The 16,025-nt window shown below is 38.4% G+C and overlaps 1 protein-coding gene across 1 annotated transcript in view; it reads left to right on the top strand.

Moving 5' to 3' along the window:
- Positions 1-1,143: 1,143 nt before the first annotated feature.
- Positions 1,144-16,025, top strand: part of mcama (melanoma cell adhesion molecule a) — a 44,924-nt gene continuing 30,042 nt past the window's right edge. Inside the window, exon 1 of the mRNA XM_070917854.1 lies at positions 1,144-1,207. Within this exon, the coding sequence (XP_070773955.1) occupies positions 1,144-1,207 (64 nt within the window). The remainder of the gene's footprint in view (positions 1,208-16,025) is intronic.

Genomic DNA, 16,025 nt, shown 5'->3' with positions numbered 1-16,025 from the left:
GTCCTTTAGTTTTAAGCCTGCAGGTACAACCCAAAAACCCTTGGTCAGAATATTAGAGACCAAATGGTGATACAGGGCGGCAGTAGCCCCCTATAGGCAGGTGCTGAGCTCTAAAAGTGATAACAAGTCAGTAACTAAGTCAGAAAGTCAGTAGATATCTTGTATTTTTATAAACATGTCCCCTCTATGTGAAAGTTAACAAAGAAGCATTTGGAAGTTTTAACTTATGAGTGGGTTCAGTTTTAACATGCATTTAAGCTAACCTTATTAGCTTGTAGTAAATCCTAATCAGGTTGACAGTAAATCCATATCAGGTGGTGTCTGATCTTTCTTGTAATAGTATTGCAGTTTGTAGTATTAGTTGTTGCATCCGTATCAGTAAAGTTGTGACAAAAGTGGTGTAGACTTCTTAAACTAGTTGTTATCTCTGCAATCACAGCCAAGAGTTAATCCACAAAAGTGAGCTTGTCAGTGAGCTCCAGAGATGCTGGTAGGTGGATTTTGTTACCTTTAGACAAAGCCAGGCTAGCTGTTTCCCCCTGTTTCCAGTCTTTATGCTAAGCTATGCTAACCGCCTGCTGGCTATAGATATGAGAGTGATATCAATCTAAAATAAGGATATTTCCCAAAATATCAAACTACTCCTTTAAGTGCAGTACTTGAGTAAGATACTTTTCTACCACTGCAAAATGGAAATACTTAAAAATTAAATTTCAGGCTCATGTGTAAATGGATTTATTACCTTCCACCACTATGGAAATGCAAATAAAGAGTCCCAGTTAAGCTGAACTCAGCCAACAGGCCGTGTGATTTAGGCTAAAAGGTGTGCGCTCGTGATAAGGTAGGCTTATTGTGTGACCTTGAGGACTTTCTACCAAGAAGCAATCGCTGTGTGAATTGGGAGATGCAGTTTGTAGCAGGAAGAAAACACTGATAAGCTGCTTCTACCACACACACACACACACACACACACACACACACACATATACGAGCCCCACAATGGGAGGACCCCGCCAGACTTTAATTGAGCTCCCTCCCCTCTCCTCCTCCTCCTCCTCCTCTCCTCAGTCTCCTCCTGGCTAACTTCTCGTCGACACACCACTCACAGCTCACGTTATTTTGGGGGACTGGATACGACAAGACATGGCTTTCCTACTGAGAACATTTCTACCGCTGGTTCTTCATGTCTGCCTCCTCAACTGGAGCGGTGAGTTTTAAACTCAATTAGTATTATTATTATTTTTTAAACAGACAAGTTTAGTGGAGGAGGAAGAGCCGTTGATACGAGTTTGAATGACAATACAACGTGTGCGGGTGCCTTTCTTGGATGCTCCAACCAAATCTTATTGACATTTTCAAAGGTTTTATTTAGTTAACTCGAATATAAGTGTTGTTTTTGGTCGCGTGTGCTTAAAAACCTGTTAAATATGTTAGCTTATTAGCTGTTCTTTGCTTCGGCTGTGAATTTGAAAGCTAAATTTCGTACAGTAATGTTGAATTGATGTAGGCTTTTCACAAATGTGACACTTTTTCAGCATTTCTGCCGCCAAGTTTGGTTGTTTTCAGTCGAGAGTCGTCGTAAAATATTTTAAGGTGTAATTAATTACTGCGTAATTGACGCTGTTAGCGGACCAATTAACCCACCAACACGTAGCTGCGCAGTTAGTGTCAGCATAGTCCACATATTGCACGTGACTGGTGTCTTTTTTTTAAAGGCTCTTGTCTTAAACTGTTGTACGACAGAGTCTGGATAAGTTATTAAAGGTTTAACAAGACTGCTATTAACATCTAAAGAACTACAGCGGTGAGACCGCAAGACCAGACTCAGCAAAGAGTCCCAAAAGCAGGACATGGTTAGTTTCTGAGTCTTGGTGATGTTTTTAAACCAGACAAGAAGAGTGAGGCTGGTTTTTACACGCAGCACAGAGCAGTTAGCTAAAGTTTATCTTTAGATTGTGGATATGTATTCCTCAAGGAATTTTAAGGGTCAGGAGTTGTGTGTGTGTGTGTGTGTGTATATATATATATATATATATATATTCAGTCAGTGCTGCAACAATTGTTTCCAGTCTTAACTAGTCTGAAGATTAATTTCTCCATTAATAGTGAAAAATGTCCATCACATAGTCCAAGGTCATGTCCTAAAATGTCTTGTTTTGTCAGACCTAGAGTCCAAAATTCAAAGATATCCAGTTTACAATAATGTAAACCAGAGAAAAGCAGTGAATCTTCATCTCACAGTTGATCAGCAGCTCATTGATTTTCTGTCTTAAAACTAATTCAGTAATCAACCAATTGTTTTGACCCATGTAATACTGGCAGCTAATTAGAACTGAAGCAGTTACAAATAATGGCTAGATTAGTCGATTGACAGACAAACCAGCAAAAATGTTGATATTAATAATGGTGTTATTTGTTCATTTTTTAAGCAAAAATGCCAAACGAATTGCTGATTTTCTTTTTATGCAACTTTAAACTGAATATCTTTGGGTTTTGGACTGTTGGTCGGACAATAAAAGGCTTTTGAGGACGTCACGTTGGACTTTGGGAACTTTTGATGGACATTTTTCACTTTTTCTGACATTTTAAAGAGCAAACAATCCATAGAATAATTGAGGAAATGTTAACAGTTTAATCAAAAATGCAAATAATCATTACTTTCAGCCCCACTGTTAACATTTGATAAAGGCGTGAGAAAAGACGGCAGCTAACGAGGTCCTCACAAGTGTGATAATACAAATGTACAATATGTGTGTGTATAAGTACCCTTCATACAGTATTATGCTCAGTTTATCTCAGCTTCCTTACAACAGTTTGAAGGAATAAATGAACCAAATGTAGAGGAAGAGTCCAACCGAAACATGTAGTAACAGATATATCGACTGTACAGCTGTGTGCTCTCACTGTGGTGCAAGTACTACTAAGTACCAAGGAACAGTACCTGCACAGCCACAGTCTTTTGAACTATGGACCAAGTTATTTTCTTTGGCTGAAGTTGTGCGGTGTGTTGATATACAAATAATTTTAATCGAATAAGAAGAAAACACTTTTTTTTATGTGAACCCGTTTTTTCCCCACCCCTTCTCTTAAAGGCAGACATCATGTTCACTGAAGGATTACCTAACTCAAGCAAGCCTCACTGTACAGAATTAAATGTAAACCATCCTTCTTCTCCATGTAGCATCTCACAACAGGACAACACTCACTCTGTTCTGACCTTAAACCTCTTTTTCTCTTAAATCCCTGTTTTTTTACTCCATCAGCCTTGTCTTAATTGGGTTACCTCTATTTAATCCTCATCTCCCCTCTACCTCCTCTGGAGACAGAGTAAAGCTGTCTGTTTTTGGATTAGGTCGCCGGTTAGGGGATGGTTAGAGACCCTGACCCTCTAAAGAGCTTCTAAACCAGGTTCTGTCAAAACTGACCTCCTCCCTAATGGGCCTTGAAGGGCACTTACTCAGATACAATTTGTGGCTAAAAGCATTTCGCCTGCATGGAAATAAACCTATCCTGAGTATGAGAAGAAACCCAAACATGTAGCTTAGTTGATGCATTGTGTACCAACCTCTATTGATTCCACAGACCAGTGTTCATCAGCATGATGGTCATGTTGTGTTACAGGAATGAGCAAGTGGTCCGGGTGGTGTGGCCGTGCAGTAAATCAGAGCAGGGGCAGAGCTTTTACGAAGACATTTACAGAGCAGAAAGGAGACACGAAGAACACGCTTACTTAGTTCATGCCATTATGAAATATTTTCAACCAAACAAGGTTTTATCCTTTTACCCAGTCCATTTCAAGTCTCTGAGGGATCCTTAATTCAGTTGTCTGTCGTGAAAAATTAGATGTAAGCCCACAATGATAAGATGACAGTTGTGAAAATTAGGGGTATACGTTTATCTCACCAAAACGATTCAATATTATCTAGATAGATACATGATTCACAATCCGATACAGATACATTTGTTGAAATGTTAAATTCAAACATGCAGTTCTGCTGCAATTTAAGATGGATTCAGTAGGATTTGATGTCTTTACTTGTTCAAGATTTAAAGGGTTTTTGGTACTAAATTAAGAAAAATAAACATTTCCTCAATCAGAAATACAACAGAAAATTAGGTTTCCTGCCACGCCAACAATAGATGACTTGAGCAGCGATAGTTGAGGTAACATTTTATCCCAAAACCTTCAGTTCAAAACTATTAAAAACACACACAATGAGCCGCACTGGGTGACATGAAAAACATGGAAGCTTATTTTGAGTCAATCCAAGACGCACTGTGCTGCTCCTGTGAACCCTTAATAGAACACCAATTATTAATTATTATTAATTATTAATCCGTGGCTGAAAATAGTTCCCAACAAATGCACTATTTACTCCTGTTTGAGTAGCGTTTGCTAAAAACTATAGTGCCTATCTGTTTCAGGAAATTACTGAATCTTTTTTGGCTGGTCCACAGCAAAGAGGGGTCTGTCCCTAACTGAGTGATGAAGTTACACCATTGGTCGGTCCAGTGTTGGAGTTTCCCAGGTGATGTTGACCATCCACAGTCCATCCCAGTTTCTTCTTAGTAAAGTGAAGTCAGAAAGTATTGAGAGACAGACTAACACATGGTTGGTTTGCGGTTTTTCTTATGATAAGGGAGGAGTTTGGTGCCAGGGTGCTTTGGAAGTAGCGTTAGCTCTTAATGCTAGTGGTACTCGCCTCAGGTTGTCTGTTCAGCTGCTAACTTTACCGTCAGAGAGAGCAAACTTGAATTTTGAATTTCAGACAGAGTTTAGCTTTGGTCTGTTATCTATGCAGCTGTATCGCTGACTGTAGTGGTTAATCCTTCCACCTCTAGTGAAAATACAGTATCCATACCAGGATACTCCCTTTGTCTGATGACTTGAGCCAGCTGCCTCAGGCAGTGACTGATGTAGAGACTAGTGAGATGATATGTGGGTAGGTTGACATTTAAATGGTGTTTGGACTGACATCATTTAAAACTGCTTTGACGTCATTCATAAACAAATGCTGCACTTATTTATGGACATGGACGTGGAGCATTGTTTTTGTTGTTTGTGGCACGTTTGGAGCAAAGCATCGTGCCTCTTATGAGAATACATTTCAGCAGCTTTCCTTAATGGATGACCAGAAACTTTTTTAGAGCTGAGGGATATCATGGCTTACCTCTTTGTTCAGTGAAGCCACTGAGAAACAATGCACTTCCTTCTTGATGGAGAGCTTTCTGAAGTCATTTTAGGTCAGTCGTGTCAAGTGTGTGGAGTACGTTGCTGTGGAATCAGCTCTAGACTCGGTCCAGAGTAACTAATTCTTAAATTCTGCACATTTTAGAGTTTCCTGTTGATGTAATTAATGCACAATTGGAGGGAACTTTGATATTTACATATAAAAGCCTTCAAAAATATGTGGTATTGTTAATTACTGCAGAAATAATCTGTCAAGTAATTTATTAGTTTACTGACAGAAATATGATAATGTATTAATCATTCAAGTCATTTATCAAGCAAAAAGGCTAAACCATCTCTAGTTTTAGACTCTCAAATGGGAGAATTTCCTGCTTTTCTGATTGATTTCATCATATATCGTCATCAGTTGAATGTCTTTGCACATGGTCAAATAAAACAATCTGAAGATGTGAGCTTGGGCTATAGGAGACACAGTTTTCTTTTTTTTTAAATGAAAATAAACATATGAAACGTCATATTTCAGTTCTACACAATACGCTGTGTGTTGCTTTTCAACAGAAATGTTTTGGAAAGCAATTCAATGTATTATTCATTGTGATTTATATAGATTTATTGATATTTAAAAAAATTAAGAATGAAAAAAAAGTATTCAATTTAATTACTCAAACTGCCAATCTTATAATTGAGATATTCAAATTGTTTTTGACCACAAGGTCAGACTACATAAAGAGGAAACTACACTTATTTCAATACGAAAATACATTTGTAGAGCTGTGCGATCCAATTCTTTGATCAGATTATATTTATATTTGCATTATATTTATAAAAAGTTTTGTTTGTCTGTGAGTATTAAGACTTCATTAATCATTCATTATTGGCAAGATAAGAAAATTTGTTTTTTTGGAGCGAGAAAAGTAGTGAACTAGTTAAGTATCCAAAAATGAGTCATAGGGTATCCCAGTTAGTCAATCTCCTCGTGTAAATAATGGCTGGTCTCCCTGACCTCTTCTTCATCCGTCTCTGTGGCTGAATGCCTGAGAATGCCTTCAGTCTGTCTGGATGTAGCAGGAAGTGTGCAGCTGTTGGCTGCAGTTGTTCATGTGGGATTAGTGCGTTTGCCTGAGTGATAGCCAGGCATGACAGCCATGTAATCTAATGTATTGGCTCATTGTTTTCATTAAAGAGAGTGCGCTGTTTGATCCCTGTGGTATTATAATGGTGCCTTGCTATATAGCATTAGCCATATGTAAGCTAATTCAACTAACATGTAAATCAGCCTGGTGAACAATGGAATACATCCTATTGAGTTAACTCTTTTCATTACTTTCACTGAATATTCAAGCTTGTGAGCTTTTGTCTACAACAGTGTCTGCTGGACTGAAACGGGACAGGAGGACAGGACTGGACTTAAAAACCAGAGACTAGGGTTTGCATCTTCTGTCCCATGTTTTGTTTAGACAATTAAAGCACTTGGTTAAGATTAAAGAAAGATGTCTTATTGTTAAACACTGAAAAACTCAATGCTTCAAGTCAGTGTTGACTTGTTCAATAGTTAACCAAGTCCACCGCCTTCCTCTGACCTTAACCAAGTGCTTTATTTGTATTCACGTAATTATGAAAACGTTCCTCATGCTTTAATTGCCAGGAGTGGAGATTATAGGAAAGCAAATTAAGCATTTTGCAGATCTATTCAGTATGAATGTTTTCCTGTTTTGTTGATACAAATTGTAAATCGAGCTGCTTTGTATTGTGTACCAAAGCCAATTAGTTGTATATGAATGTCATTTTCAAGAGACAGGATTGATTGAAGGGTGCATGAACACAACAGGCTTGATTACTTTTGTTACAAAACAGAGACAGGATTCAAAACAGACTTTGATTTCAAAGAAAAAGTTGAACATTATCCCCTTAAATCTGCAAAAACCTGTCTGCTGAGCTGCTGCAAATTGACTGAAACCTTGCTGTAAAAGCACAGTGTTTTGGTGTTTGTTGTGTCAGTCTTTTAAAGCCTGTGCATGCTCTGAAGATCCAAGACATGTTTTAGAAAATCAAAGCTGTGGCTGTTTAACTGGCAGGAGCAGAGCTGACATCCACCCTTAAGCCTAAACTGAAGGGTTTTCAAGAACCTTGCCTTGCATGTCTGGTGTATCTCTGCAGCCAGTGGATGGCTGATGTTTGAGTGGGATTTTATATCCAACATCTGCCTCTGTAGTTTGATCCCTGGCCTTCAGGGAGGGAATTTCTCCCGTATCGACTACCTTTCTTGTGCTGAAGAACTGTCCAACACATCCTTGAGTTGTGTGTTATTCAAAGCTCACATCATTCAACACAGTGAAAAATCTATACAGTGAGCAATCTGCCCTAGAGACGATGGGACCTGCTTCAGGAGCTTGAGACGGTTGTGTAAGCAAAATCTACCAAGAAGAGCAATGTAGAAAATTACTCATGAGAGGGAGGAACATCCATGTGCATTCAGAGGGTGAAGAGCTCGTCATGGAGTTGTGCCAGAGCGCTACACCTTTATCACACGCTGTGTCAGAAACGTGAACAATGTCTCCAGCACCACGCTGAGGGTTTTTTTAAATCTATTTTTTAAAAAGTGCTGCAGGGTTCCACATCAGAGTATTTTCTCGCCGTGCTGGGAGAGTGCTGAGCGGGTTGTTTCTTAAAAGCCTCTTTGAATCCCAAATATTGGTTTTGGCTGCACTGCTTGCACTGGATTGATTATTTGTGTACGGTATTGTAAGAGCAGTGTGATGAATGTAGAGGCGTGTTTTTGTCCTGGTTGGATAGTCAATTGCTTGTACACATCCATGTCAACACAGTCATCTGCACGGTTATTTACCTCAAGAGTTAAACCTTAATATCTGTCTATATTTAAAGTAACATTTTGCTGTTTGTAATGTGGACAACCAGTCTGTCCAAGTGGCCTAAATTGTCCCTTAAACTTCATCGATGGAGAAATTAGTGTTTTCCTGCTCATGATTACCCCGTTGTTATGTTCCAACGTGAACATGCAGTGATGTGAAGTATTCAGATCGTTTACTTCAGTAAAAGTAGCAATGAAACAATTTGAAAATGCTCCCAACACAAGTAAAAGTCCAACAAAAAGTATTATCAGCAATATGTACTTAATACATCAACTTAAACTTCATGTTTAAGTTATTGCTTCATGGGCAAAATGGCTTCTGTCAGTGTTACATTATTATTTTTTATACTATTGGATTATTAGTACTGATGTATTAACGTGTTAGCAGTATTTTGATGACGTAACTGGGTGTGGTAGAACTAACTTTACCCATTTTATATACTGCTGGGTATTTTTTAAATGCAGTTTTTAACTTCAGCTGCTGAATAAATGTAGTGGAGTAAAAAGTAATATTATATATTATAAATAATTGTGCCCAAGTACAGTACTTGCAAATATACTTGCAGTGTATCTGGAATGTGAACATTCCTAACAGAGGGCGTTGAGAGTGGGCGACCTGCAGAAGTGCATTAAAAAACCCACACAACAGTTGCATTAATATCCACAATAAAAGCATGCAACGATTAATCACCACAAGTTGAGTGTGATCAATCAGGCGTTGTCACCTCAGCTGTCTCGTCTCGTGATCAATTTAGTATGTGGCCTTTGTTGTGTGACGTAGCACCTCTGCTGTTTTTCTTAAGGTTATCAAACCACTTCTACAAACCTACTTTTGCTTTCAGCTTTGTGTGTTGCTGTTGTATTTAGTCATTATGCAATCTGGTGCCCAAATGATCATTTATAAGCTGAGTGTATTTAAATTTAGTTTGTTTCCTCTGTAATAGCAATAGCACTAAGTGAGCATATGTTGTTATACTCATTATTTAGGCTAAACGTACTACAGTTATGTGACACCATGCATATATTTAGAGATGTGTAGGTGTATATGGAAGAAGACTCCTGTTTTCTTTGTTTTAAAATAAGACATTCATTAGTCGTATTTCAGTCTTTGGCAGATTTGGCCATTTGTCTCTAAACTCTGCACAGGCAAAATTGGCCATCTGTACATGACGTCCCTTCATATTTAGAAGGCCCATCTGTGGGACACATGGCACTCTCTTGGGCCACAATCCAAGTCCTGGCAGTGGTCCCATCAGTGCCAGAGGGAGAGACAAAAAAACCTCCAGTATCGCCTTCATTGAGAAGCTTTTCCTTCCTACTTTTCCCACTTCTCTCCCTCTTTGGTCTGCAAACAGAGCTTAACCAGCAGCTGCACACACCTGACGCCCCAATCCATCGGACAAGGCACATTCTGCTGGGGGGCAACAAGCAGGGGCTCACGTTACAGAGAAATTGTACACCACAATGGTCTTAGCCTCCTTCCCGCCTTTTCTGAGCCGTGTCCCCCATCCTGTGTCTCCTCACACACCTCTCTCATGCCCCCTCCTTTGCCTTTTTTGTTTTTTTTTCTATTTGAGTGCAGTGGACGGAGCCTGGGAATATTTACTTTGCTCTTGTTGTTGTCAACAGTTCTGGCTGACACCGTCGGAGCACACAGGAAAGAGTTGTATGCAAACGAGATTAACTTAATAAATGTGTTATATGGTGCTACAGCGAAAGAGCTCCTTAAGTCTGTTCAGTATTCAAACACTCTGATCTTTGTGAGCATAAGAATCTGTAAAATTTAAGTTAATGTCACGTCAGCTTTCTCAGTTGATCAAGCTTTGAAGCTTCGCACATAAAGCTGGCACTACATAACATACCACCCACTTGGTAAGCCTATCTTTCAAGAACAGTTTCTTAGAAGCTGGAAGACTTCCAAAGTGTCCAAACCAACAAGGACAAGAGATCCTCATGCCAAACAAAACCAATTTGATTTCAGAAATGTTCATTTTTGGCTCTGAAGGTGTTTTTCTTCTACCTGCCGTTATAAAAGCTGACCATCGTAGTGAGCTACACATTTGTACATTCTGTGAAAAGTAATGTTGAAAACCTGGAAACTCATGAGAATTAAATTTTGAAATGATGATAAATGTAAGATACTTGATTTTGGAAACTGATACTGATGATTAATATTTGGCAGTTGAAAAAACGTTTTTGACGATCCCCTTGGTTATTAAAGGAATACTTATTCTTGCTGAGAGTTGATGATGAGAAGATCAATATCAATGTCATGTCTGTACGATAAATACGAACCTACCACCAGCAGCTGGTTAGCTTAGCTTATCTTGAAGACTGGAAACAGGGGGAACCAGCTACAAAAAACAATAAAAATCAAGAAAATCCACCTACCAGGACCTCTAAAGTTAATTAATTAACCTGTTGTGTCTTGTTTGTTTAATCTATACAAAAAAATGACCAAAATTATTCCTTTAAAGCATTGTGACCAAGAGATATACTGAGATGACATTTCACATTTGAAAAATAAACTTAAATATAAACTACTGGAACTGAAATGGTGACACTGTTTCTAAATGACCTTAAACATATCTGTGGTGTGTCTACTGCAATTTCTTGTTACTTATCGGCTGACATATATGCAGATACTCGTATATCTATTATAAGCTAATATCTGCCAATAATATTGGCCGGCTGATTTATCACTTGGACAAACACAGTGGCAGGTCCAAATGGGGCTGGATTATACAGAATTTGAAATAATAACTCTTTAGAAATGTATTTATATTGTTTATTGACCAAACATCATGAAAAATTTAAATCTCTTGTAATGTCATGACCCTAAGGTTGAATAACTCTGGAGTACAGCGTCATCAGAGCAAAGTTACCCATTAATCAGTGAGGCTGTCCACAATAAAAAGGGTCTATAATGAACTCTTATTACTGCTGGTGGGGGGAAAGCACAGATTCACCTTTAAATCCTAAGAGATTTAGGTGTGTATGAAATGTGACCACAACATTATGTCATTGGTTCGAGGTTTCACTCGTATCTTTAAGTTTGCTCTCTTGAAATGGATATGAGATATGTTTCCTCTTGGAACAATGCAGATGCCACCGTCTTGTCATCAGTATTTGCTCAAGGCGCCCCCCTAAAACCACGTCATTGTCCTGAGGAATGCCAAGTCCTCTGATTTCTTTTGCTCTTAAGGTTTATGTCAAAGTGCCAAACCAATGTGTCAGTGTCACCTGGAGCCCTGAAGAAATATATTTAGGGTAGCATTCAGCTCATCACCAGGATTAAGTTGCAAAGTGATATCATGAGTATATATGACGAAAGTAACAAAATAGTAAACACCACAAGTACTGTAGTTTTCCGGACATTTAAGGAGCAAAGAGCCCAGAAGCTAAGATAACACCTGATGGCAAAAGTGATTTATTATGACAACCACCAAAAATAGCTTCTCTATGTTTCAGAGTCCATATTGTTTTCAACCAAACACACTGGAGACTGGATTTACTCATCCAGAAGGCTTTGAATATGATCAGATTGCTGTTTCATTTAGCATTATTTTATCGTGGATGAACATTTACACAAACATAAGAGACGTAGTGATGCACCTGTCTGACATGACCAACCAACATACATGTAAATAGTAATCAATAAATCATTAAAAGGATAAAGCTGGTAATACTTTGTACTTTTCTTATTGTCCTCAAAATCCCACGAAAAGGCCGAAAACCAACAACAATTACTTCATGTATTGTCTGTGTATCCAAAGCCTGATATATCTTATTTATTCTGTGCCATTGAGTTGCAAGGTTTATGGGATTTCTGAAAAATAGATACACAGAATAAAATCGGCCTTATCATTTAACAATTTGAAGATTAAAGAATATTTTAACAGGCAGCATGCAAAATCTAATTTCTGAGATGACCTCTCATAAGCTATCTAATGGGCAATAATATAACTTCTCTGGTGGCAGTCATGAATATTTCAGTAGTTCAATAAAAGTTTGACATTAAAATGCTTTGACATTAATGTAATCTAAAATCTTTGATGTTGGGGCATCTTCCAACTTTGATCAAAACGTCCCCTGTTTGCAGCTACATTATCATGACAAAATAACATCAACAAAATGTTCATTGTAATGGATTACCTCCTTTAACCTCACTCAAAACTCAAATTTTATAACAGGTCGAACGCAATGGTCCTTTTCATTCTACGAAACGCAGGGAATTTTAACTGAAGTGTTAATAGAGGGTCTAAGGCAGGTTGAGAGGAAGTATGTGTGTAAACAACAAGATTCTGTAGCCATGCTAGCAGCTAAGCTGTACTTCGGCACAGCCGTGCTTTGAGCTAAAAGCTAACATGCTGTCTCGTTGATGGTTAGCAGATACAGTGTTTACCATGTACACCATCTTAGTTTAACATGTTAGCATGCTAATATTTGTTAATTAGCAGCTCAGGCTGATGGGAATGTCCTTTGTTTTGAAGGTATAAATCAAAGGGAAATTTTGACCTGATGATGCCTCTTAGTTATTGCAGTTCATCCTGAGGTGGGCATGACTGTCAGTACCAAGTTTCATGGCAATCCATCCAATAGTAGCCGAGATATTTCACTCAATACCACAAATGCCAACCTCATTGTGGCACTATTGGAAAAGTCAGGGGATCACCAGAGTCATTATAATACATCATCTGGGAACCGTGAATGTCTGTACCAAATTTCACGGCAGTCCATCCAATAGTTGTTGAGATATTTCAGTCTGGACCAAAGTGGTGGACCAACTGACATTGTCATCCTTACAGCCACACTGCTGGCATGGCTACTAAAAACAACCTAAATGTTAAATGTTGTGGGATGCATTTACCATCCAATCACATTATTAGACGCTATATCTTTCCATCTGTCCATCCAGGTTAAATGATAAATCACATGATGTCTGGCACTGTGCCAGTCAGTTTCCTGTCACATGGAGTTGCATTCACATCTGTTGTCAAATTAAAATGAAGTCAGTTTAAATCTGGGCCGACTTTGATGGTGAAAAGACATCTCTGTGTTCTGCGTGTACATGTGCATATGAATATTCATGACGACCTCGGGGCGAACCAGACCGTCTTTCATGGTGTTTGCCTCTTGTGCTAATGGGCTGTGCCATGCCATGGATATGGCAATACATCTGGCAGTGTTTTTTTCCGATCAGTCTGTTCGTTACTATAAACTTAGCAGCCAGGTTTAGAAATTAAATTAACTGCCCTCAATCTCAAATAGGCTGGTTATGACTTGTTTTTGAAAATTTTCAGGAGTTTAGTGTGAACTCCACACACCTCAAAACTCAGTTCCTGTAGTTAAAATGAGAAAACACCCTCCATTATGTGCTTTTTAAAATAAACTTTGTATGAAGGAGTAGATGTGGATGTCTGCATATGATATTAAGCATAGAGCAGGATTACAGAGCCTTGTGTCAGTGCTGTAAATGTTATCCCAACCCCTGAGGCCCAGCGATCAGTGCTATGGTAGAGGGCCAGATTTAACTCACATTTCATGCTTTGTGTGGGACTCTCCCCCTCAGCTGATTCATAGTGCAGGCCTAATTATTTTTGTCTTTTTCTGTTGTTCAGTTAGTGGTTGCAGGGCATTTGTTTGGCAGATTCCCCAGAGGATTCATCTCTTTGTTTAAGTGTCACCCAGGAGAACCAAGAGAGGCAGCAAAACCAGCAGCAACTGTTGATTGGACAGTGGAATTTGTTAAGAATATTTCCAGTCAGTTGGTCTATAAAATGTAAGAAAAAAGTGGAAAATACTCATCAAACTTTTACAGAGCCCAAGGTGAGAGTCTAAAACTCATATTCAGATTATTGTTTTCATAGAAGACAAAGAAAATCACCTGATATTCACATTTCAGAAGCTGAAACCAGTGATTTTTGTGGCATTTTTGCTAAAAAATGACTTCAAAGATTAATCTATAATCTAGATTGTTACCAATTCAGTTTCTGTCCATCAACTAATTATTAATTGACTAATCGTTTCAGCACTAAACATCAAGTATAAATTGTTAAAATCTATAGTGTGTGATGTGCTTGTTACTAGGGCTGGGTATCATGTATCTTTTTTCTAAACAAATATCAATATGATACCTGAAATTTAGTGTAGATACTTAAACAATATTTTTTCTGATAACTTTCTGTGATGAATATACATGTCTTTCTTTAACAATATGTTTTCTTTGACAAAAGTCCACTTTTACTGGCTTTATTTATATAAGTTTTCCACCGCATTTCGACCATTTTTTGTCAAAATGTTTCTATGGTCATGAATTAACTTTTACTATTTTTTCATTTAAGAAGCCAAAGTTCTCAAATGTTAAATGTAAACACAAGTAGCATACGAGAACTTTTACTCTGGCAAGATTTTGACTTAAATCTGAATACATAAAATAATCCATAAAATCAAAGAATAAGTAAACAAGATCACGGATCTGACCAGATGCAGGTGCCAGCTCACCAAAAAAAAGTACTTTGGCTCGATACCCTGTGCTTAGTCTCAAACTTGTGACAGATCAACTGGGGTTTGGGCAAAATAAGCATTTATTGAGCTTTATATTTAAGAAGAATGAGAACAGCATCTGCATGCATTTTGTCACTCTCCATCCAGTCATAGTGTAGACGTGTGGGTTTTAGACAGATGCCTGGCAGTTTGAAGTGAGATGAGCTGAATTTGAATTGGAAAAGATCAAACAAACGTGTCCTTTTCTAACTGCGAAGGTCTTTAGTATGGATTCCACGGTATGCAGATGGAGTAACATGAGCTTTTTTTAGAGTAGATGTTTGGTTATAACAGAGTTTGCATGGCGACTTGTAGTGGGCTTTGTTGAGAAATGTCACAGATGTTGACGTGGGACGTGATAACAGGCTTTGTTCACAGATAAGAATCAGACACTGAAAGGTGATGTCCAAGTCGCAGACAGGATTTATTAAGGAGCCTCGGTGCAGAGTTGACTTTTAGGGCAATTTAGTGGCTGCCAGACCCTACCAGCGTCTTTTGAAAACGTGTCTGATGAAAGCTGTAATGTGATCTACCTATGCAGCTCAAATTTAGGGTTTGGAATCTGCCCTGTGGGGCTTCTTCTACTACTGCAATAAAGACGTGTCAAGGCTCCAGACAAACACTGTCCCATGCACTGTAAAAACTGCATTACTAGTAATAATATAAAGGCTGTTGGTTAGCTGTTGGCAATCACCTTCCTGGTTGGTGTGAGATGCAGAGTTGAGTATCAAAGTCAGCAGTAATATGAATAGATGATTTGATGACATGCTCATTGTTTGAGTGTATTTCCTTTACTATATTTCCTGCATGTAATTTTAGGTGTACTTCTTTTCTGTCCAAATCCTGTGTCAAACCTACTTGGAAGTTCTCTGCTGACTATTTAAAAACAAGAGTGTGACGATAAAGCTGGACCAAAACCATGTTTTTGAAAACCCTCAACATGATAAAAAACTTGAATCAAAACCAAATGAAGACATCATGCTCACTGTGGTGGCTTATGTAGCTCTGTGGCAGCCAGCATTAGGCTCCAAACAAATTCACTTTTACTGGTGAGGTCTGTGCAGGCTGGCTGAAAGATTTTGTTGAAATCTCTGCAGTGACTAGAAGTGTCACCTGTCACAGTTTTACCTTGTGCAAATATATGCAAAATATGTGATGGTTTCTAATGTTTTTGATGTTCTTCTCACTTTGATGTTTTGAAAATGTAATGGCCAGATATGCCTGACGGTTGGACACCTTCCTTTTGTTTTAACCTTCAAATCAAAATGTCAAATACACACCTTTAGGCAAGAATGATACAATGCGACGACCAAAGTGAGGTTCATCTGCAGGTTAGCTGTTGTGACTGTTCACACTCCATAATAGTCCTTGTGTACTGGGAAGTGATTTTTGGCGGTCCTGAATGCACTTCTCAGCTGT

The sequence above is a fragment of the Enoplosus armatus genome, chromosome 13, assembly GCF_043641665.1.
Source record: "Enoplosus armatus isolate fEnoArm2 chromosome 13, fEnoArm2.hap1, whole genome shotgun sequence".
NCBI classification, from domain to species: domain Eukaryota; kingdom Metazoa; phylum Chordata; class Actinopteri; order Centrarchiformes; family Enoplosidae; genus Enoplosus; species Enoplosus armatus.
Note: the sequence above shows the minus strand (reverse complement) of the source record. Positions and strands in the feature narration are given on the sequence as shown.